At 41.6% G+C, this 25,016-nt stretch overlaps 1 protein-coding gene across 1 annotated transcript in view; it reads left to right on the top strand.

Annotated features, from left to right (window-relative positions):
- GLP1R (glucagon-like peptide 1 receptor) overlaps positions 1 to 25,016 on the top strand; it is a 56,960-nt gene that overhangs the window by 21,271 nt on the left and 10,673 nt on the right. Inside the window, exons 3-8 of the mRNA XM_009696805.1 lie at positions 3,558 to 3,667; positions 6,282 to 6,388; positions 9,810 to 9,963; positions 11,312 to 11,471; positions 20,200 to 20,260; positions 24,450 to 24,519. Of these exons, the coding sequence (XP_009695107.1) occupies positions 3,558 to 3,667; positions 6,282 to 6,388; positions 9,810 to 9,963; positions 11,312 to 11,471; positions 20,200 to 20,260; positions 24,450 to 24,519 (662 nt within the window). The remainder of the gene's footprint in view (positions 1 to 3,557; positions 3,668 to 6,281; positions 6,389 to 9,809; positions 9,964 to 11,311; positions 11,472 to 20,199; positions 20,261 to 24,449; positions 24,520 to 25,016) is intronic.

Here is a 25,016-nt window from a genome sequence, read left to right as displayed (position 1 = left end):
GAAGAGCGTTCGGTTGAGGTAACATCTCTTCTGAGCTGTCAGTCATTAACTGCCTTTCTCTTGTCTTTGGGTGGGAGGAGATGGCTGCCTGCAGTGGAGCCTGTTGCCCAGAGGATGAGTAGATGGAGGTTGTTTGCCTTGTGCTTCTAGGAGACAGAGAAACCAGGAGTGGCTGCAGGATGACAAGCTTCAGGTCTGCACCTGCAGCGGCCATGCTGTGTGAAGGCCAGGGCTCATGGAACTGTGGCTCTGGACCTCCTTTTCTGGTGGGCTTCTGTGGCTGATCACACAGCGTGCAAAGATGTCGGCAGCCCTGAGCTGGGTTTTCCTCGCAGGTCCTGCACGATGCTGGTGTGTTGGGTGTGCCCAGCTGCAGGGGATGAAGGGTCTCGCGTGTGGCGTAGATCCATCACCGAGCCCTTCACAGCCTCTACAGTAAACCTCTGCTGATGTTGTGTGGGTTCTGTGGTGTTCGACACATAACTGAAAATAATCTATTTCCACAATGGCAAGACTTGTTTTCACATTCCTGAGGGTAACTGGCTGCCTGTAGTACATCAGCCCTGCATTCTCTTCAGGTTGTGGTTTGTGTGGTCTCTCAACTCTTTCATTAGCATCTCTCCATCTATCAATCAGAATCTCAATGCTGCCTTAAAGTCTAAGTTTTCTTTTTTAACTTTTTCTATCTCATAAGTATTTTGGCTAATAAATGATTCCATAGACCAGGTGCATATGCTGTCACATTCTCGTGCACTGTCTCATTTGTTTGGATTTTTGATTTGATGAATTTTTTTTGCTTGTTAAACCTCTTTGTGGTGGTTACAGGCAGCCCCGTTGGTCTTTAGTTGCCTCTGGGTCCTGCACTGACCACCACTGTTTTGGCGAGCAGTGAGGCTACGATGACCTGACACAGCTGGCTTGTGGCTACCCAGAGGTCTGTAAGAGCCGTCAGTCCCCTTTGGGTGTTTGTGACTCCGAGATGTGGCAGGACCTCTCCTTTCCAGTGTAATAGGGTTACATTCGTCTTTCTTCATATCTAAATGAATTATCTTGTCTTTCTGTCTGATCGCAAATTTCATGTTTCGTTTACTGTAAACTCTTCTGTTCTCCAAATATATGCCAGGCTTCAGCATACAATAGATTTTCCTCCTTATTATTTCAAAAGAAATGTTATCAATAAAAAGAAAATTAAAATGTGTCATGATGATTTGGAGAGAAAATAAATACACTGAGGCTAAGCTTTCATCCCAATTAGACCTTGACAGTAAGAAATACTGGGCAGGGAAGGGAAATTCAGTTTCAGAGAATGTGAAATAATGTTTGGTGGGGAGTTTTTTGGTTGGTTGTTTTTAAAGTCAATTCTCCTTTAGCAAGTTTTTCTTTTTTTCAGAAATATAGTGGAATTTTTTTTTTTGTGAGATTGTTTCTCATAATAATTTTGTCTTGTAATACTTTTTGGTTACAGCTCATGCTATGGCAGTCAGACTGAATTTCTGAGTCCTGTGACCCTCTGGACTTCAACCCCTTGGATTTCACCTTCATTGGCTTCTATTATATAATATTTACTGATTCCTGATTCCTAGAGCTGTCTTTGCATAGATATTTTGAATGGCTTACTTCAATTTGCTGTCCATTGATCCTGAAGGGGGGAAAAAAATGCTTTCCTACTTGCTGCCCTTCATCAGATGTGAGATCCTTAACACTGTAGCAACATCCCAACCGAAGGAGGTGGTTGGCACTGGCAACAGATAATGACAGCAAGTGACTAAGTGTTCACAGCAGTTAGTGGATGTGAATGTATATGTTGCGTGTGCTGACCTAATCTCTCCTTCTGTTTTTGTGTAAACATATGCAAACAGATATCCTTAATAGTAAGGAAAAACCTCCACCAGGCATAATTTAATTTTTATATCATGTTTGTACTGTCTCTTACTGATAGATTCAGGACACCAATTACAAAAGCAAATAGACTATGCCTACCAAAACCATTATCAGTTACCATTTAGCATACTCATTAGAAATAGCTTATTAGGATATGAATGTCTATACTATTTTTTTAAAACATCATTCTTCACTTAAAGTACCTACTGCTAGTCTACCACTGACAATTATTCAAGCAAATTACCAGTTGTCAACTAATATGCAAATAGCCTAATTGGGTTGTTATAATTTCAAAGAAGTTTTAGTATTTTCCCATTGAACTGAGATGCTGAGTTCTAACAAATTCTGGTTTGCAGTAATGAGGGAGCTGACAACAGGATGAGGTTGCGGCAGGCGAGGCTGGGTTTGAGCAAAAGCTGTGATTGAGAGGTATTTTGATACCTGTATGAACTGAATCCTCCTAACTTGGCTTCCCATACCTCAAAACGTTCTAAGTGTCTATTTCTGAACATTGCCTCGGTAGAGGCTAACCCTGGCTGAGGGATGGACCCAGCACTGCTTTTTGAGGGGTAGCTTCATAATATAGAATAGGTCAGGTTATTGGGTCAGAAATGTGATTAGTAAGAAACTTGGTTTGCAAAGCAGCCGAGATCGTTGCTGTAGCTGTGCTTGAATACGGAGGCACCTCCAGGTTGCTTATGTAGAGCTGTGAAAGTTGTTAGGCTTCCTCAATACTTCAGACACCAGAGAGAGGGTTTCTTTTGATACACTGTGGTTGGGTGCTCCTGCCCCTTTGTACTTTTTATTTTGGTGCTTCAGTCTGATGTAATTTTATTATGAGCCATTTCATCGTACCTGCTTTTACAAGATCAAGCTGCTAACTGCTTTGGACAGGCGTTTTATTTATTGCTGGTTTTGTTATTCAAACACGGAGACAGAAGGAATAAAAAGAGTACGTGGGTAGTTTAGGCAAAGATTTACAGCTTCATTTTGTAGTACAGATGTTTGTATAATCATTTACATTTTGGAGAGCTTGTGTTAGCATACCTGTTCTGAGGTTTCTTTGTCTCTGGATCTGCATGATCTCAGAAAAGAAAAAGCACGTTTACTCTTTGCGTGCCGTCTTTTCCCTGTGAATTTTGTAGCTGAGGCTTAACATTTCCAAAACTTGTGTGTCTTAAAAATGTAATATTTCAGGCTTGTGTTAGCATACCTGTTCTGAGGTTTCTTTGTCTCTGGATCTGCATGATCTCAGAAAAGAAAAAGCACGTTTACTCTTTGCATGCCGTCTTTTCCCTGTGAATTTCCAAAACTTTTCCAAAACTTGTGTGTCTTAAAAATGTGATATTTCAGTGAGCTGAAGTTTATGCACTTTGTAAAATCCACACAAAGATGGCAGCAACTGTTTCAGACTTGTCCTGGAGTATGTGCTGGCTGATCCCTTTGCAGCCGCATCCTCCTAAACCACTCCCTGGCCCCGAGGACCAGCAGCAGCATCTGCTGCAGGCAGGGAGCGGGCGAAGCTCTCCCCCAGCGACACTTTGGCTTCCCCCTCCAGCCAGGAGAGCAATCGGTGAGGAAGAATGGTTGCACCAAGCCTCAGGCTGTTTCGCACACCTTGGGTCTTGAGTGGGTTCTCCTCCTGTTAACCCCATGGCTCGTTTTGTTTCTGGCAGTGCTGCATGGGCACGTGTACCGGTTTTGCACCTTGGAGGGGACGTGGCTGCTGAAGGAGAATTCGACTCTGCCCTGGAGGAACCTGTCTGAGTGCGAGGCCTCTGACCAGGTAAGAGGTCCTGTCTCTTGCTTCTATTGTTGTTTAAGATAAAACAGAAGAGAGGAAAAATACAGCCGTTGATGCCCACGTGTTTTTATCCTGTCAAAGTAACCTTTACCGACTCGTCCTGGGTGCCTCACTTTGGTGAGCCCAATGGTAAGGGATGTCAGACCTTTCCCCTTCAACAACAGGAACGCAGAGGGTAGACCAGAGCAGGTTTAAGTGTACGCGGGAGAGCCAAGAGAAGTGAACCAGGTAGTCCCAGCTGCGGTGTGGTGCAGGGGGCTCGACTGCAGCCACCCAGATCAGAGTGACCCAGAGTCATTCCTTTGCCTTCTCTTCCATTGGCATGTCATTACCATAAAGTGACCGTTTGTTCTTTCTGTCTTGTTAGCAGCTATTAAGGTGATTAAGATGAACTGAACTGAAGGATATTTGCTTTTCACCTTTGGGCAGGGGGCAGTCCCTGCTCTTTGTTTGTTCGGGGGTTTTTGTCTTTTTACCTTAATTTGCGGTGGGTGATGGAATTAGGCTTGTCGGTGTTATTTTCTTGCCCTAGTGCTTTATACTCTGCAGGGAGCTGAGACACCTGGCACCAAATGAAGGAGAGCGTAGGGGTTTCCAGGGGATTTTTATCAGCCATTGGCGTCAGCTAGCGCACCGTGTGCGTTCCCATGACACGTGATACCGTTACTGGTGTGAACCTCCAAGGGCGATGCTTTTCCTCACAGAAGTTGAGTGCACTCTCTCTGTACCAGGGTACTGCGAACTAGTACACACCTAGCCAAAACAGGTCAAGCATATTAAATTCCCAAGTGCTGCAGGATCTGTGTCCCCTGGAGTTCCCGTTGCTCAGTGCCTCGTTCTTCAGAAAGAATAAATAGCTGCAGACTATTGGAGATGGGAAGAGATAGTTTCTAGTTCTCCAAATATGTTAAATCTAACTTTTTGGTTTAATTTTCAGCCTTGTTCCTTGTCCCTTCTGTGTTCTGGGGTATCCCAGCAGAGCACGTTACCTTGACGCAAAGTTGTTTGACTTTTCCTTGTTTGCCATTATGGTTTCTTCTAGAGCTGTGCTGGGACATGCCAAGGAGAGAGATACCTAATGGTAACACTTGGTCATTTGGCACCTACCTCCAAGGTTCCATGAACTGATCTGGATTCTGAAACCCTGCGTACATGGTGTCACTCCCTGAAATGTGAACAGCCATGTTTTGGTTTTCCAACCGATGTATATAAAGCCCCCTAATAACCTACTTTGTTTTATGCATCTTGTATATGAGAACAAGAAGTTGTTTTGATAAGTTTTCTGTGTATTGCGTTACAACTGTTGCTAAAACAAAATCCAAAGGATTTGTGAGTGAATCCTTAGAAAATAACATTGTTTACTTTAATTACACCATATGGTTTTGATCTGCATAGATGCTTTAAATTGTCAGGTGTCAATAGTTTGCCTGAGCTTTGATAGTGAAGAGATTTTTCTTGTCCCTTCATAAGACAGCTTTCATATCATTCCCTTTAAAACATTAACCTGGCAAATCCCGGGGGAACAGCCTGTGTGTTCATCTTAAATCCTCCTAGCTGTGCAATGTACATCTGAACAGCTGTACTTATTTCTGAAGTACAACAAATGTATTCGTTTGTACAGCACAGGTCTCGGGAGTCAATTGCAGAATTAGCAGCTTGAAGAAGGGAAGTAAAATGCCTGAGTCTATTTGGACAAAGATACATGTTTGGAAATGAACCAGAACAGAGCATATGAAAGTACATCAGAGGCTGAGCAATAAGTCTGTGTTGTAATTGAGACCTGCCCGTAGCTTTTCAAATACTTCTCTTCTCCCTAAAGATTTTGGCCAGCACTTTCAAGCAAGGGTCTCAGTGGTCATGTCTTCAGCAATTTATCTGAAGTGAGCCGCAGCCCAGGACAGTGCGAGCATCCCGGCTGCTCTGGCCCGCATCGGGTCGCTCCCTCCCAGGCAACGCTGCAACACCAAGGCCATGAGATGGTGTGGGGCTATGGTTCCTTACCAGGAGGTTGCATAGTTGAGGCAGAGGAGAGATTATTTAGGGGCAGGAAAGAGTTTAGTTGTATGAATGCAAGGTATGCTTTGCCTCAGAGTCAACGAATGGGACCTGGCTTGTTTTATTTCGAAGTATAGACATAGCCAAAGGCCTCCCCCTCATTACAGCAGTAAAGAGACTTGCTTTAAGTGTTCAGGTCTGAAAACAACAGCTTTGCCATTTTTACTGCAGGGTTGAGTTGTGTCTGTGCCTCCTGCCATCTGTTTAAGACTTACTTGTGTGGTAATTCATGCCTCTCCAACTTTATTATGAAATAATGTCACATTATCTATTTTCTAGCCTGGCTGCAAAACTCAACTGTTTGAGCGAACACCTGGGAGCAGCTGGGGAATTAAGATTAAATTTTTATTTCTTTAGAGCATACAGAAAGTAGAATGATTTGATATGTGCATTTAAACTTGAAAGTAGAATGACTTCTGGTTATCATTAAGAAAAGTTAGAAAAGCAGCTGGGAGAAAAGAACTGAAGCCCATGAGCTCTGTCTTTTCCCCCCTCCCTTTTTTTCCCCCCCCACCTTCTTTTCTCCTTTATATGCTCTCAGGATGCACCAGAAGAACAGCTCCTGAATTTGTCCATCGTATACACCATTGGATATGCTCTTTCCTTCTCTGCCCTTGTAATAGCAACCGCAATTCTTCTTGGATTCAGGTAACTGGCGAAGACCTGAAGACTGGAGAAAAGGTGTTATGTTTTTCTATATGATAGTATCAGACTTTGACAGAAACATTTGATTATTTCTTTTCCCTTCTTCCATCACCTTATAATTTCCCTATCTTATGTCACTTGTGTGTTCCTTCCTACAATCATTTCTTCTCAAAATGCAAGTAAAATTCCCAAATTTTTGCAGTGTTACCTGTATGAATGTGTGGAACAGATGCTTTTTATCAGTTGAAATATTTTGTTGTGATTTTTTTTTTTTTTTCCAATTGAATTTCCACTGGAAGAGAGAGAAAAAGAGAGAGATTCCAGCATTCCCTCATGGTGTCACCTTGCAGATGAGGCACTAGTCTGGTGTGTGGGAGGACATTTAGGACAGAAGTTTTGATCTTACCTTGCTTGGAATTACACAGAGCATAAAACTTAGTCTAGCCTATTTCCCAGCACTCACATGCAGGGTATATTTCAGTGCAGTTTTTTATATTTCAGTTTCTCTTTTTGGAGAACTTTCAGAAATTCTTATTCCTTTTACAATATGGAAAAGAACTTAATTTTGGAACTCAAAAAGTTTATGTGAAATAAACTGCTGTTACCTGGTCAGACTGGCGTATTGAGTTCATCCAGGTATGCACCAACAAATTGTATGCAGTACATCAAAATTAAGAGACTATTGGTTGCACATGCCAATGATACACTGTGTAGGTTTGGTTAAAAAAACAGAAGGAAAAAAAAACCACACAACTTTGGAGTCCAACAGATAGAGATTTTTTTATTATTTTTTTTTCCCCCCTCTGTAAATACGAGGAGTCTTGATTCCAGCTGGACTTTCCTGCAGTTTGGTGATGCTGAGCACTGGAGACTGATGTTTAGAAAACACAAAGATGTGACCCTGCTCTGTTGTGGGAAGGAAGGCCCTCTGCCGTGAAGTTCTTCTCCTTGCTGCTGTATCTAGGCAGGTCCCATCATCCCTCTTAAATGCTGATGAGGCTGCCTCCTATAAAAATACAATTTTCCATCTGCTGGTACTCTTATTTGAAATCAGATCAGGAACCTTCAGTGCTCTGATCCTTAAGAAACTTTCTAAAGAATTATCAGTGCCAGTTAATGATTGTTTTCTCTGGTGCTAGCACTCTGTATTAGCAAGGCAGTCCCTCTCCTTTCCTCCCTCCTATTTTTTATACCCCTTACGAATTTAAAAAGATCAGTCATGCCTTTTAGCTTCTAATTTCCAAAACGAAGATGTCGCAAGCCGCCTAAATATCGTACCACACCTTTTAGCATTGTATTATCCCTCTTCCTTCCAGTGGAGAAGCATAGGCTGGCAATCTCAAAGAAGATTTAAAATTACTACAAAACGCAGAGACGTGCTCATGCTCTCTGAATGCCACGTGATGATTAAGATTTGTACGTGTTGTACCTGTGCAACACCAGATGGTCCTGAAGTCTCCAAATGTCTCCTAGGAGAAGTGCTTTCTCCTTGCTTCACCCATCAATTACACTTTTTGAGTAATCTTAGCAGCCCAAATGTAAAGGTCACAGAGTGCAACCGTATACTTTTAGAAGGAAGGAAGGAAGGATGCGCATGGTTTTTGGCAGGGAACAAGGGACAAGTTTGTCACTAAGGACTGGTAGGAGAGAGGGAATTTCGATGCCCTGACTTTTGGGGAGAGATGCTTTAGCACTTTTTCCTTTAACTGTGAAGCACGAACTGGGGGAGTGTACATGAGTGTGTGCTTCTGAGTTTGAAAATGAGATTTCAGAGATGTTAATGGGGCTGAAAGCCATGCTAAAACTACGCCATCAATCCATTTTGTGTGCTTTCCTGTCTAAATTGTCTATCTGGAGACAACGTGATCCTGGATCTTGTGAAATTCATGAGACCTACCCCTACATGGATTGCAGTTGCTGGATTCTGACTGGAACCTCTCCTCATGGCCTCTCCCCAGTAGCTGTGCAACCTCAACAAATGGGGATCAACATCTAATTCAGTGACACCAAAATGCTGATGTTCTCCACTTTTCTAATAGGAAGGCCTTTTTAAGTTCTTAAGACTACAGAACAAGCTTTATATTTGTTTTTTAGAATGATGCAACAGAGGAAACAATATATCTCTAGTGTCCCAATTTTGCATCCTCTGAAAGAAATGGAAGAAAACTCTGTAATTTCAGTGATGGAAGCTGAATTAGGCCCATAACTTCATGACTGAAACAATTTTAATAACTTGCATGGCCTTTAGCAGAAATACTCCATAACTACTTGCAACCTATTTTCTTCAATTGGCTAATTTACATAATATTTTCAATCAGATTTAAATGTGTAGCAGTTCCAAAGGGTAGCAGCAAATAAATTTTTAGTTAAAGGAAAAGAAATATTAATCATAGGTAAGTTTTGAAATAAGTTGTGACTTAAAAGTGATGCAAAAAATTCTGTTTGACCTGTGAAAAAAAATAATTCTCCTTCCCCCTCATTGCAAAGCTGGTAACTTTCAGACCAAGTCTTATTTTTCTACCCAAATTGGTAGAGCAGTAAAAATAGATATTTAAAGCATAAGTTCACTGAAACTCTTGTTGGAACAATTGCTCTTTATCATATGTTGCCTGTATCTTTTAGCATCAAAAAAGAATCTGTGTAACTTCCTTTGAAGCAAAGTGTGTACCCTTGCAGTGCTGGAAGAAAATTGTTTGTGGATAAGGCTGGTAAAACGTTGGCTGCAGTCTGCAGTTGGATGCCATTTACGTGACTGCAGTTTCTTTTGCTATCCCTTAACATGCTCTTTTTTGACAAGTAGCAATTTTATTGTCTTTGCAGCTGGCTGCTGAAATTCAAGAGGATTTTTTTCCTTTTTTTTTTTTTTTTTTTTGTTTTCCATTCTGAATGCAGAGGTGAAAATTCTGTTCCTTTTAATTCTAAGGAAAGTATTTACAATTCCCCCAGGAGGCAATCTGAATAGAGATTTTTCTGTTGTTGTCAAAGCGGTAATTTACAGGTGGATGTTTTTTCATTGTGGGTTTGAGGTAAAGCTGTGCAGTGACATTGGGGTCAATTCAAAGCGATTAGATTCAGTATTATATGAAACTTGACTTTTTTTTAGTCCTTTCAGATATGTCTTCTGAAAATGACTTTATTTTTACACTTTTTAAACTTCTAAAATGTTTTTTTTTTCCCCTTACCCACTGATCTCCTTCCTTCCCACAAACATTCACGCTTACGGCTGAAGTTTTTAATGTCTTTTACTGATAGTGATTTCTTCCCAAAGACAGCTTGAAATCACTACAGCCATTCTCAAGTTATGGGATTTCCTCAGGTACCTACTGATTTCCAACAGGGCTCATTGTTCTCTCCCTCAGTCCCACGCGTGATGTTGCGGCTTTTACATAGGTAGTGGATCATGACTGGTTCTTCCTTTTTACAGACATCTGCATTGCACGAGGAATTATATTCACCTGAACCTCTTCACCTCTTTTATCCTCCGGGCTATATCCGTCTTCATTAAAGACTCAGTGGTGAAGTGGATGTACAGCACAGCCACACAAGAGCACCAGTGGGAAGGACTTATCTCCTTCCAGGTAGGGGCAGACACTGCGGTGGTTCTCAGGATATTGGAGTCATCACTGTGGTGTGTCTGCATGACAGCAGGTAATTTCATTTTGTACAATGAGGGTTGTACAAAATGCTGTTCTTCAGTCCACGGAGTTTCTCTGAAACTTGTAGCACCATGTGTGTGGTTGTGGTTGTGCCACCCTGGGCTTAGTACAGGCAAGTAGTCGATGCTGTGGCATGTTTCTCTACCTGTGGGAGGTTTGCCCTTAGTAGACAGAGGAAACACGAAGAGGTGGATTTTTGATACATATACAAATGCCCATATCTTCTTCCCGTGCTGCAGGTTGATTTCTTCTAGCAGTGACAAGAGAGCACTCACTTCCCTAAGCCAGCACCTTTTGTGATAGGACTGTCCATCTTGTGTAATGACCAAATTAATTGGTCATTCTTGGAGATCTTTATAATCTGGTGATGGTGGAAAAAAGGGAAGCATCTGATTAAAATGCAAATTTGAAAGCATTTAGAAAAGCCTTGGAGGAACAGGCTAATTAAATACTTCTAATCAAAGGGAGCGGATATACAGCCCATTTGTGAATATGATGAAAGCGTGCCTTTCCCCCTTCACATTTGGAATACAAAATGTACTTGAATCTTCAAAGAAAGGGATTTTCATTATCTGTATATGTGATATACAGCTCTTGTCATTCTAGAACATGGGTACAGCATTTACTGGTGCAATACAGGGTTGGGGTCGTAAAGGGTATGTCTTCTGATACGTACTTAGTACCCATCCTTTTTTGACACTGCCCAAGGTTTAAGCGCTAGTACCACATAGTGGATCTCGTATGATGGTTGATTTCTTCTCATCTGCAACAGCAGAAAGCATTGTAATACGTATGTCAAATGATTTGGAAATGTTCGCACTGGATTGTCAGTCAGTCTCTCCTTCCAAAAAAACCTGGGCTTTGTGCTTTCACACATGCTCTTTAATAGAGAAATTCTCAGCTGCAGAATAGAGATTCTGGGGAAGTGAAAAGATTCACTGACTGCAGTTGATACAGTACCTTTCACTTGCTCTTCGTTTCATCTTTGTGTTGTGCTTTTCAAATTATAATCCATTGTTTATTGAGGGAAAATGCAGAACATGTAATTTTTAAAATTTTTTTAAAGGAGGAGATGCTTTGTTGAAAGCATCTATCTGCTGTGTATAGCACCTATTACTGGCTTCTGTCCCTTCAGTATTCAAATGTGATTAGTTTAGCAAGCATTGTTTTAAGGAGCAGGAGTAGGAGAGAGAAGCAGTCTTTTGGGTTAGTATCCTTTTATTCTCAGCCCCCGTTGCATTCTTTTGGGCTGTGCTTTCTTCCATCACAGGAATCACTCAGTTGCCGCTTGGTCTTTGTGATGATGCAGTATTGTGTGGCTGCAAACTACTACTGGTTGCTGGTGGAAGGCATGTACCTGTACACGCTGCTGGTGCTTTCAGTCTTTTCTGAGCAGAGGATTTTTCGGCTTTATCTCTGCATTGGCTGGGGTAAGTTAATCTTTCCGTATGTCTGCCTGTGGCTGCATGCACCGGCAGATGGTATAATAGGAAAAAAATACTGTGTGCCTATCATGGTGCTGCCCAGTTCAAGTCCTGCATTCTCCATTCCCATTTTGGTCCCAATCCCTGACATTGTTTGAGCTGGAGGGTTCTGGACCAGCACAGCTCCTGGATGCTCACGGCGTAGAGGCTGTGGGTTCATAACGCAGGGGCTGTGCAACACTGCAGAAAGCCCCCACACCAGTGGCAGGCACACGGTACTTTTCCAGCAAGACATCAGCTTCCCAATACAAAATATGTGTGGGTGATTCTAGGTGAGTGTGGACTTTCCTGGACTGACCTGCTTCATCTCCTGAAGGTTTCCCACAGCATTCAAAGATGTGTTAACTACTTGTGGTGCAAAATAGCAGTGGTACCTTGTCTGTGGTCAAGGATAAGAGTAGAGAAATGGTGGCAGCGTGAGGTCAGGGGATGCAAAGGGGCTGATGAGCAAGGGGAAGCTAGCAGGGAGTTGTCAGGTTGGTTATGGGGGCGGAGGAGGTCAAGTAATGATTGTTGGGCAAAAGAGTGGTCAGGGGGCATGTGCCATGGGCATGTGTGTGCTTGAGATGAAGGACTGTGATGCTTTGCAATCAGTTGGTTAAGCCAGAGTTGCCTTCTGTAGAAATGCCAAAGCTTTGCTTCTTTCCCTGTCCAGTTAGCCTGAAAATATATTACTGTTCAGGATTACTCCTATTTTCGGAATGATCTCTTGTGTGTATTTAATGCATTCTCTCCCTTTCTTTTTTCCCTACTCCCCTTTTGGTGGAAATCAGGCAACTTTTGGAAAGCTGAAAGTAAATCCAAGTAAATACTGCAAGTGCTTTGACAGATACTAGTTTGAACATTTAAATTGCTTTGTCTGTCCTTCTCTCTCTATGGATTTGCCAACTGTGAAGATTCTAGCAAATTAGTTCACTGGTAAAATGCATATAAATGGCTTACTGTGAATTACCCAAATCTACTGAACAGTGATATATGAGGAGCAAAGGCTTTCTAATGTATTGATGGGGATAAATAAATGCATTAATAGCAGTTTGCTGCTGGAGAGTTTTAATTAAAAAGTTCTGTATCTTCCATTATTGTTTTATAAAAGACATGCAGCAAAAGCATCTTGTGTAACATTTGAACTATGTATGTTTTAATCATATTTTATGAATAGCCATACCCTCAATTTAAAAAAAAAAAAAAAAAAAAAGGATGGGGGAGCTATCCTGAGGCACTGACTGAGGTCATGAGAGGAAATGGAAAAGAAATTAGAGCACCATAATATCTAGCCAAATCCTGAGAGTATTGTGTTGTTTTACAAGTAAGGGATAGGATGGTTTTGTTTTGAATCACTTATGGTTACAGTTGATCTCTTGCAAAAGCAGAAGGTAGAAACAGAAGACCCTATTTTGGTTTTGTTCTTCCTTTACAATGGAAGTTTTGCTACTGTATATTGAATTTCTGAATGAGTTTGTGGAAATGAGTGGCAACGCCAGAACTTGGTACTGCATCTATGGGTTTCATCCAGGCTTCCTAGAAAAACTCTGCCGGTGCCATTCAATCCTCATCTGTACAGTTTCTTGCTATTCCAGCTGTGGTTGCGTGTGCAAACCTTGCCAGTGATTCTCCATCTTCAAATGCAGACACAGCTGCTAATTCAGTGCTCCCAGATTAGTTATAGCAGATAGCAGTTTTGTCTCCAACAAGTGGAAAGATATGAAGATTTTTTCCACTCTTTCTTGCTTCTTCACTGGTGATTCAATTTTTTTCCATTTTTTTGGGTGCTCAGGTCCCTCACTAGCTACCTTTCTGCTGTATGCAATGCTCAAAAGACTTTTTTAGTTTTTTTTTTTTTGAACAGCATGATAGCCTCAGCATAATGCTGGGGCTTCAGAGAGGCGGTAGGTTCCTGTTTGAGCTGAGAGAGTCCTGCTCTTTGAAATAGTTTGTCAAGTGTAAAAATAGAGCTGGATCAAAAAATAAGTATCTATTTGATTGGCAGAGCTGATTTGATACCCTGACCCTTTGTTCTGTTAATGGATTGTCCTTTTACAGGATAATTTTTTAACTTGTTCATTACTCATCATTTGATGAATATTTATGTTTTAAAATTTTGTATGTGTATTGTTCACAAACTTAGGGGGCGTTAGTCATTTCATGTTGTTATTTCTTCTAATTACAAGTGAACTTTGTGATCACTCCACTCACAGACCATATGGTATTGTTTTTGCTGTCTGAATAGCTTCTGCAATCCCCCATGTGATCACAGATGTTTGCGCTTGTACTTCTCTCGAATGTACATATGAATAAAACTGTCTTCTCCTCAAGGTTTTTGTCCCCCTGCATGTTTGCACATACTCTTGGTCACGATGTTTGCCCTGTTGTACTTCTTTTTTGCTGTCTGAATAGCTTCTGCAATCCCCCATGTGATCACAGATGTTTGCGCTTGTACTTCTCTCAAATGTACATATGAATAAAACTGTGTCTTCTCCTCAAGGTTTTTGTCTCCCTGCATGTTTGCACATACTCTTCGTCACGATGTTTGCCCTGTTGTACTACTTTTGAGGCACAACAGGTCGCAGAACAAACAAGAAACTAGAGGATATGGTTTCCTCAGGTAGTCTCAAGCAAAACTGTAATAACGTAAGGGCCAGCTTTCAAATAGGTAGAAATGTCCAAATACCTATTTCTCTCCAAGCTTTTAAACTGCTATATTAAATAGTGCTGTGTTTTGTTATAACAGGGGAAGAAGTCCACTTAGTTGTGTAAATAAAATAAAGTACTTCTCCCATTTATGTCTAACATGATCATTTCATCTCAGTTCAAAACTTGGAAAGGGTAAACCTACTTTTCAAATAGAAACATGTAAAAGATACCATATTCAGTCTGTGTTTTCCTAGGAACACTTAGCAGACAGTGAGGAGTGTAAAGAAAAATTAATAAATATTTCCCAAATATATTTTTGCTGTATGATAATTTCAAGTCAGTTCTTAATGTTATTAGATGGTAGTCCATTTAGTATCAGTTTAAATGAGTAATTATTCTTTGCTGTTGAAGTGCTTTATAAGGGGAAAAATCTGTTTATCTTGTGTTACCGTACTTTGCAAAAGCTAGAAAAGTTATAAAATCTTGATAGACCTGAGGAAACTAATGTAGTTTTACGAATTGGGAGTAATTTATATCGACATCCTATATATTGATAGGACTCTATAAGCCTTCCTGATTGCTTGTGAGGTAATTGTGTTCCTGTAATGGCCACTTACTTGCCGAGATTTCACGCCATCCTAGGCTTTGAGATGGCAGTGTTAAATTTTTCCTATTTCATTTAATGTGGAAAATGTCTTGTTTATGTCTTCTTTTTCTTTGTAAAAGCAGACTTTCATATATTTGTGTCAATCCTGACTTCCGCATATCTTACTGCAAAAACAATGGGTTTGGCTATTTTCAAAGCTGATGGGGGTGGGGGGCGGGGAAGCAGAAACATTAACAGCATCAACAAACAAAATTCTTAATAGACTAATGGCAGAGCAGGTAGATGAGTGGTTCCCTTCAGTCTGGAGGTCAGCACAACAGCAGCTAAACAGGATGTTGATTCAGATAGTCATTATTGCTTGCAGAAAAAAAAAGATTGTTGATATACATTGTTGGTACCTGGTGCTTTCTTTGGCACAAGAGAAATCCTTGCCCACAGATCTCACCTTCTAGAGAGAACAAAACATTTGCAGAAGAAGCAGGGAGAGAAAACAACGTAACTACGGAGATCGTGATGATCACTTCTTTGTTTTGTTTGTTTTTTGGGATGTGCAAACTGCTCTTAGGGTGTCCAGGACACCAACTCAGTGTTTGTCGTGTCTGAGCCCAAGTGAAGAGCTGCTGAGCTTGACGTTGACTTCAGGCAGCTGTGGCAGTGCTGTACAAAGGCGTCTCTGGAGAAGTGCAGTTCCTGCTGTAACGCTGCTGTATGCATCTTTCAGCAGCTTTTAGTGGAAAAAGGACCTGTTCGCGTTCAGAAGCGGGGTGGAGGGAAGAATGAGGAAACAACAGCAACATCCCACAGAGACTGTGTGCAGCATCCAGGCGGGAAGAATGACAGGAGACAATTTTCAGCACTAAAGGCTAAGAAGAAAATGTTAATAAAAAACTAAACATTCTCTGAGCTTCTATGGCAATTTTACACCCAGCTGCACTTGCAGCAGGGAAACTGCCATAAAAAATAAATAATTCACTTCCTTCCAAGCTTTGGCAATCCAAACTTGCTCTAAGGAAGAATACTTTGAAGGAATGAAGCTATTAAAGGCAGGAAGCCTGGCTAGGGTGTCAAAACCTACATCCTGATTGCAAGGAAGATCTGACTGGAGCAGAACCAGTAAGAAACCTTCCTTCTGAAGCCCAGTGTGAACTCAGTGTAGCAACAGGATGGATTCATTGCACCGACCACTTCTTCTCTGTTTTCAAATGAAAACTGTGTTTCAGACAAAGATGTGAAAATAGGTTTTGTGTCCAGACTGATCTCGGTAGGAAATGCATGTCAGGAGTTTCTCTTAATTCTCCTCACTCTTTGTCTTCTGGATTAAACTCTTTTATGCCTTTCCTTTCTCAGAAAGAAAAACATTTCACCTTTTCTTCTCACATCTTCAATGCTCTTACTCTTTCTACATCTAGTCATATTTATTTATCACTTCTTTCAGTTCCTCATCCCATACTTCTTGCTTTCATACATCAAGCAGTTGATCCAGTCAGACCGTCCTGGTTGTTTTCTGAGAGAAAGAGGAGGATCGGAGTTCCTCTGACAGCAGTAGTGTCCTTCTGGTTTGTGTGCCTGATTGTCTCGGAGGTTGAACTTCTGACCACATGGAAACCAGTGACGTCAGGTGGCATCTGAAATATGAGCTTATACACAAAGTCATTAGTCTTAAAATGCTGTATAAATATTTAAGGGTGTCAGCAGGATGGCAGCCTCTGGTCCTACAGAGACAAATTTACTTTGGGAAGAATCTCTAATCAGCACGTGAGGATGCAGGGAGCCTCTCTTGCTCCTCATACATCTTTCTTCCCTGAAATTGCCTTTACATAAGATGTGGACAATGCAAAGCTAGAAATATCGTATGTCTGCAAGAATGAAAACTTCCTTGTACGTTGAAGTATGGGAAAGAAGATGGCATGGAGTACCACCACCTGGTGACACCTTTTGTGGTAACTGCTACTTAGTGGACTCCATAACAAGCCTGAGCTTTTCTGTTCTGCTACCAAAATATCTCAGACCCATTAAATGAAGAGACTGTCTTCTACATACTGTTATCAGGACATATATCTCAGACCCATTAAATGAAGAGACTGACTTCTACATACTCTTATCAGGACACGGAGCTGCTGATGGAAATTACCATGAATTGCTCTTCTCTCTGGCTCTGTCTGGGGACAGTGGAGCATTGTGAAAATGCCAACCAAACGGTGGTTCTTGTGCAGAATTTCTCACAGCTTTCTTCTCTTACCTACCCCATCCTGTTGTCATTCTGGATAATGCCTGATTTTCCAACTTTTTTTTTTTTTCTTTTCCAGACACCTGGCCAGGCATAGAATATATAAGCTAGAGTGAAAATAAGTAGGTCCTGCTGCTTATTTATGCCATGGAGTGTTAAGATGTTGATTTGGCAGTTCCATTACTTTCTTACCATCTATAATATATATTATTATTGCAGCCTATAATTCAGATGCCCTGTCTCCTGTCATTTGAAGTTGAACTTCATTAGCTGAGCTGTCGGCATGCTTATTTCCTAGTACCCTTGACAGATTTCATAATCACCGTGTAGTGTTCAAAGATTTTTGGTCAGCTATCAGCCTGCTAGAATTAACATGGCAGAGGCTATTATGAGCAGGCTCTTGTGGTTTCTGACATGTTCAGCAGTGATACAGTACAACAAAAGTAGATGTTACCATTTCCAGAATTCAGAGACCTTTCTGTGGTTCGTTAATCTGGGAGAAGATCAATCTCAGAGCTTTCCATGTTATGACAAAAAGCAAAACCAGAAAGAGTTCAGCCTATATCTTAAATAAGTGCATCCTATAAAGGAGTGCAGTGTTTTCTCAGATACCTGATACTCTTTGAAAAGCAGCAGCAAGACAAAGAGGTGTAGGGCTGAAACACAGATGCAAAGAGCTGCATGTTGGGAGCCCAGGACTGGAATACAATGCTGATTCTGTTAATGAATGATAGTCATCTGTAGAGTTTATTCAAGGAGCTGTAAACAGTTTGCTTCCACTGCCTGCTCAGGCTAGCCAAATTTCTCTTGACTGAGTGAAGTAGGTGGAATAATATTTGCATTTGTGCCAGTTAATGCAGCTTAATTGGGTATCAAGATTGTAAATTAATCTATGGAGAGCCTCGGTGATCCTTGCAAACTACAGTTACTGCAAAGATGCTGCAGACTTGCTGTTTTGCTGTTGTGAATGACTTCTACAGAACTTGAGGTGGATTAGGGAATGTTCTTGGGGCAGTCTCCTCTTTAGATCTTGATTAGGGCTTTGGAAAACTAGATGCATTCCCATCTGCTGAAAGCGGATCCCATACAGTTTTCAGACCCACGCTTTTCTTAAGACAAGACTTTGTGAATTTGGGAGATGTCAGATGGTATCTATGTAGAATTTGCACTGATGTTCAAAGCCTACATGTATGTATTGCACTGTTAAGTCTTGGTGTCTCAGATTAAAATGTGTATTGCTGGCATGGAAAATGATGTGTCTGATGGTGTTGCAATACCAAGACACCAGGGGCCTGCATCACAAGTGGGAGTAGGCAGAGGATGTTGAACAAGTCACCTTGTACATGCTGCCTATAATTTGTATAATATTTGAATAGCAGGATGCTGATGCAGTTCAATAATACCAGCCTTTCCCTAGCTAGGCTCTTTTTAAATATAATATTAATAATTCTTAATTCAAAGGTCAAGGAACATGATTAAATATGGAAAGTTTTTGATGTATCCTGAAGATGGAGATATCTACAAATCATTATCGTTATCGCTCGATATTTCAGTTCCCTCCACTGACCTACAATCTTTGTGCTTTCAGTGTTCGTGTCTTATCCTCTAAGTTTCATATTAAGATGTCTTAATTCTCAGCAAAGTCAAGAATGGAATAATTCAAACTATAGTTAGTTTCTATGAATCAAAGGCTCATTTGTGTTTGGAAGTGATTTGCAATGAGCCTGTTCTTAATCTCTTATGCCACTATCAAAGCAGCATGGAGTTCTCAGTAACTTTGCTCCCAAAATAGTGTACTCTCAGTATCAGGTACATCCATGGAACATGTTCAACCACTTGCCCCAATAATCTCTACTCAGTTCATTATCTTTGCTATTATTCTTACTAGTGGTGTTTTTTTTCTTTCTGCTCTTTATTCTCTCTCTTTTTTAACTGATTAAGGAGAATAATTGGTCTTTTATGTCTGTAGTATTTAGCTGTTCTGATGGTAGAGAAAGAATACAGTATAACAAGAGAGAAGGTTTTTACTGATAATACCCACTGCAGATACTGCTTGTAGATTCTCAGACTGCAAGAGATCACCGATTTCCCTGTGGCTTCTGCTGTCAGGAGCCGTGTATTTGCCCTGTGCAGTGCTTACTGCTGCACACTGATGTTCTTATGGTCCCTTACTGTATTGGTTCTTAAGAATGCAATAACAAATCACGGGAAATGTTACCCTTCCTACACAATGTACATACATCATCGGACACTGTCCAAGGAGGTACGCAGAGGAATTAGTCCATCTTGATCTATCCTTAGGCAGAAATTCCTCATCCTGCTCATTGAGTCTTAACCTGCTCTCCTTCCTTGTGGGCTTTTTTGGCATTCCCTCTATTGAGTATCGGTTGGTAGATGCACTTTAAAATTATTTTTCAAGACCTAGGCATTTTGTAAATGAAAGAAATTAATTTGAGAGCCTTTGACCTTGTAAAGCAAGTAATGACTGCCAGCTTATTTGGCTTTTCTCTCTTCCCTTTACATCCCAGATAAACCGACCGACCATAGCACATGCACTGTCAGGCAAGCGTAGGACCAAGCCTCTTCTCACGACTAGATACATCTGCTGTCTTTGTTGCAGCCACTCAAGTCCAACTGCAGCCCAAACTTGGGACTTCTCTGTGGGGGAGGTCTTGAGCATCCTTGCCATGTGTTGTGTGCCCGCACCCCGCTTTGCCGTCGGGGTTACGTGGGGCTGGGTGTGCTCCAGCCCTGATGCCAAGAGACAGCCCGAGTTTGGTACTGCCTGAACACAGCATAGGTGACCCGCAGGCAGGAACGTGGATGTAAGGGTTAGAGTCAGTGCCCGCTGCGCTCCTCTCTACCGTGAATATAGAAGCTAACAGAGCTTCCAGAAATTTTGTTCCCTTGGCCCACTGTGAAACTTTCCATGGAAAAGCTTGCTATATGCTGATTATGGGAGTGATGGTCTGTTTATTTTTCATGCCTCTTAGGAGCTAGGTGGGGACCCAGGCAAAAAGAGTTACGTGTGTTAGTTACTTGCAGGTTAGATTCCTCCTCCCACGGTTGACAGCCACCTGCGCTGGGTAGGAGCTGCAACCCTGCCACCGGTTCGTAACGTTGCTCATCATTATGTGGGGGGTTTGTCCTTCTCTCTGCTTTTCCCTGTCTCTTCATGTCAGTGTCAACCTTGTCTCCTCTCTTCCCAGGTGTGCCAATGCTGTTTGTTACCCTCTGGGGAACTGTCAAGTACCTTTATGAAGATGAGGGGTTGGTTTAGTTCTGATTTTTCTGGTTATCTCATTTGTACTGTATGCATGCACCAGCAGGTCACTGTTTGCTTTCTGTTTGGTGTGGTTTGCTTTGGCAACGTGCTGAAACCTCATGTAATTGCTTCTGCTTTGTCTGAAGGTCTTGCATAGCATTTCAGAAAGGAGCATGTGGTTCTTTCTGATCAGAATTTTCTGCATGTCTGAATGAATCTATCCTTTTGCAGGTCAAGGAAAGGTATGTTTTGTTTTTCTGTAGTTACAGTATCAACAGTAGAAGTCATCATACCCAACCAAGACTACTGCTGATACCGTGCCTTTGACAGTAGCCTTTACAGTTATGCTTCAGAGGAAGGCAAAAGCCTCCCACGGGATTCTGCCTGTGATTTGTAGTGGTTAGCTTATGCCTAGCAGCAGAGATGTGATTGCTTGTTCTTGTTTAAGCTTCCATTATTTAGATCGTCTTAAAATAAAGGCACGTTCTCTGTCTGCTTTCATTAGTCTTGCTGAAGTCAACTACACCGCACATAAGAGTGCTGCAAAACACAGAAGACTTTCATCCACTTTTACCATAGTGGCTGTTCTGAAAAATTACCTTTATGTAGGCTTTTGTACCAAATAGCATTGTAGTTTGTTGTTTGCTTGTGGTTTTGGTTTTTTTGTTTTTTTGTTTTTTTTAAAAAAAAGGGGGGGAGGAAAATGGCTTCCTCTTCTTAGTGACAGTGACTGCCTGGGAAATATTTGGGTAGCTTTCATTGTGATGAAATAAATAACTTAATTCTATTTCCTTTTTGTTCTAAATGTAATATTTATTGGGTCTTTCTTTTAGTTAGTTTCCAAACAACCCAGCCAGCACTTTTGTAGAGAGTCCTTTTTTCTTCCTCCTCCCCGACACAATCCTTGCTGGAGTGATGCTGTAATCTGAAAATTCAGTGTGGTTAGAGCCACCCCCAGACTTTTTTCTGGTGTTTGTTGAGTATTAAGAACCGGCTTTTTTTTAGTGTCTTTCATAGTACTGAACCAGTTCAGTCAAAGCTGCCTTTTCTGGCTTAAGCAATGCTAGGATTTTCTGACTTTGCTTTTCAAGGTTGTCTTGATAATATTCTGTAGCTAGATGGTGGCCATACTGATGTATTGCAAGTTTTGTTGAAATTATCAGAATAGGTATAGAGAACATGCAGCCTTTGAATAGGTGACGTTCCTTGGGCATATCTTCCTGTTGATGTAGAAAATGTATTCAAAGTGCTCATGCCGAGCCTCCTACATTATGCAGTGCTCAGAGCTGATTTATGTTCTCTATTAAGAGAAACTGTCACTCACTGCCTTCAGCGAACCTTAAAAGGGGCAATTTTGCACCTTATTGAATTTTCTAAATCTGGTGTAAATATTTGTAAAATACAGCAATAAATAACGACATGCAGCAGCTTCTCTGCAAGGCAAGAGTTCTGTGCCTTGGGCGGGCATTTGCTGGAGCAGCCAGGGATATCTTTCATGCCGCTTGCCATAGCGCTGTCACCACGGATGTGCAGCGGGCTGTAAATTTCATTTGTGACTTAACTACTTCCCTGGCTATGAGGAATAACTGGAAGTAACTGTGGTCAGGGCTGGGAATTTGAGGCAGTCCTGTGAATGTAGCCATCTGAATGAAGGACTGAAGCCTGCAAGACTGGCTCCTTCTTCCCTTACATGTGCAAGTGTAAACTCCTTTAGAAAGCAGTTGCTGTTTTAAAAAGTGAGCTATTGAAAAAGGCTTTGTCTAGATTACAAATAAAATTAAAGGCAAGCTGTGCTTCTTGGTTATTAGACTGTCCCTAGAGAGCTTATACTTACACATCTTTGTTTCTATCCGCAATTAATTACGGGAGCAAGACAGCCAGCCTACAATCTTTTTAAAACATGGAGCCCTTCAGCTGTACCTCTTCAAGGTAAAAATTCAGTGTTTTCATTTTTAGAAAAAGAACACCGGATTGGTAAGCAAAGGCAGAAACTTCCCAATTGCATTTGTTTCACCGGACCAATTTGCCATTAGCAGCGCTGATGCTATTAGTTGCCAAGCATCTTCTGAGTGGTGCTGAGCAAACTGCAAGGATAGATCCCAAACACAATAGACAGTGATGTATTTATCAGTGTGGCAATCCCAGAAAGCACAAATGGACAAGAAATCATGTACAGATCTATCAGTTTTATTTTCTGGACACTTTAATAGCCGTGACACTTTAATTGGGCTGTAATGGTGTTTTTATTGCACATATTTGTATAAATTTAAAAGTAGCTAAAACTGCTTTGTGCCATGGGAAGCAAATTAATACACACAGAAATGTAGCAGAGTTAGTGTAGAGAATCATTTCTCAGCCTCCGTCATTATCAGGAAATTTTAAAATTGCCTCTGCTTCCACCGCAGCTAGTCAGAAAATTAGAACTCCACTTCCAGCCATGCCTGTTATTCTGCCGGTCTTGAGAGGTTCAAATAAAATTAATTTTAAAGGCTCCATGAAGCTGGCTCCCAGTCACATGTACCAATTAAAAGGTTCTTCTGTTTCTCAGATTCCAGCTCAGGTATGCTGACTGCACACAATATGTACACCTTTTTTTTTCTCCAGTATCTTAAATACAGTTGAATTGTAGGTTGTGGAGCTGCTGGTTGCAATAATATGCTTGTCATATGCGTTAAACTGAAATTGAAAGGCAAAATGAAATCCTGAGCCCTTCTCAGGCTTGCAGTACCTGCAAGGGAATATGGAATTGCCGCAGCCAAGCAGCTTCGCTCTCCTCTCTAGGACGTGAGCACACGTGGGTGTGTTGCTGTAGCACAGACCCCTACCACGTGCTGCACCGTTTGCGAGTTTCTCCCAAGTTGGCTGTCCCGTTACAAGGTCGGGGAGGGTTTACTCTCCACTAATATCACCCAAACTGAAGTTTCATAGGCCTGTTAAGAAACCTTAAGGAAAATGGAGCATATATATGCTTTGGCAGATGAGATTTGGAGATGAAGAAAAACTTTTGCGAAGGAACCTGTGTTTTCTGTAGTGCTGTTTCATAGTTTATGTTTCACAGCCTGTGTAGCTCAGAAACCTTCTGGCTTTACTGATGACTGTTGCTTTTGAGTAATGCTGAGCATTACGGCAGGAGGCTAACAAAGTTATTTCGTAAAAATATCAAGGATGCTGTTGCTGCAGCACCAAGTGAAGTGGCATGTGAAAGCTGCACCGACACGGGGGCCGTTGTGCACAGGGGTGGCCCATCGTAGTCAGGGGTGGCTGGCTGTGGCCATGATGGGACCTGAAAGAACCAGATGTACAAACCCCCCCAGTGTAAAGTTCACTTCGAACCAGTGATCCCAAGCCGTGCCTTTCAGGCATCATTTTTCTTGTGATTGTTCTCCAATATTGCTCAAGGACACAGGAATTTAAAAAGCTAAAATGAGACTTATGGGGAGAATGAAGTATTATATTGCCTGCAGCATGTTACTTACTTGGCGGAGGGCTCAGCTGGCCAACAAAAGTTGGGAACTATTGCTCCCATCTTTTATTTTACTTGCTTATAACTTTTAAAACTCCCTTTGGGCCTGAGACCTGTACATATACACTGAAGGCACTGGGGTTTGCTGCCTTAATTGCTTTCTCCTGGTTAAAATTAGTAGGTCCTCTTTGAAAATAAGGACAAATAGATGACTAATCTAAATATTGATATGAGAAAAGTGATGGTAGGTAATGGGATAAAGAACTAACAAACAGTTAAATAATAAGATGACCTGACAGTGGAGGCTGAAGAGTAATAAAAAATAATGCAGAAAGAGGAGGATAGGAACCACGCAGAAAAGGTCTGACTCAGACTGCCCCCCTTCTCCTTTCAGCCACATGACAAATTTGACCTTGGTCTTAATGGAGTAAATCTTCACAATTAACTGATGGTAATTCATAGCAAATTGTGGAGGAGAGCTAGCCATTAGTGGGCAAGAAAGGCCGGTGAGTAGTATCCAGTTGGATTATGATAGCTGCAATAGTACAAAGCGTTCAGTGTTTCTAAGAAGCATCTGCATCTGTTTCCATGTCAGCATGATGTGCTTTCCTGGTATCTAGTCCTCAATATTGTTTTCCATCTGCATTGCTGTGACAGAGTGAAAGGCGAGAGATTTTAGTGATGTACTGAAACTTTTTCTTCTTGTCTTCTTCTTTTTGCCATCCTCCTAGTTGCTGGACTAGAAACTATAACATGAATTACTGGTTGATCATCAGACTGCCTATTCTCATCGCCATTGGGGTGAGTACGGGGCGCGTGCAGCGAGCTGGCAGATTTCCATGAGAGCAGGACATGATAGAATACAAAGAGCAGATGGGCACATGGCTGTTGTGCATGTCCAGAGGCTAATAACCTTTGAGGCTTATTGACATTTTCATTCAGAAATGTGATTTTATGAAACCAGATTGGTTTCTGTCACCGGAATTCCCGGCGAGCATTTTGTTTGCTTAATTTGGCCACGCGCTGTCACGTTGTAGTGGCTGGCAGCACGTGGTAACAAAACAGCATGCTGCGGCAATCCAGCGAGCTCCCCTCTCTCCAGAGAGCTACGGCAGGTGGTACAGGGAGGTAGAAGATAATATTCCAGGTACTGGGCTACAGAAGAGCAACAAATCGTGTGGCACTGTGGAGAAATGCCACATTCTGCAGCCACAATGCTGTGTCGGTCTCGGCCCTCCAGACAAGGCCAATGGGACAGCCCACACCTTTACTGTATCTCGCTCCCCAGAGGTGTAGGT

Source organism: Cariama cristata, unplaced genomic scaffold, assembly GCF_000690535.1.
Source record: "Cariama cristata isolate BGI_N322 unplaced genomic scaffold, ASM69053v1 scaffold4273, whole genome shotgun sequence".
NCBI classification, from domain to species: domain Eukaryota; kingdom Metazoa; phylum Chordata; class Aves; order Cariamiformes; family Cariamidae; genus Cariama; species Cariama cristata.
The sequence above is the reverse complement of the archived record's forward strand: the minus strand, read 5'-3'. Positions and strand labels throughout refer to the sequence as shown.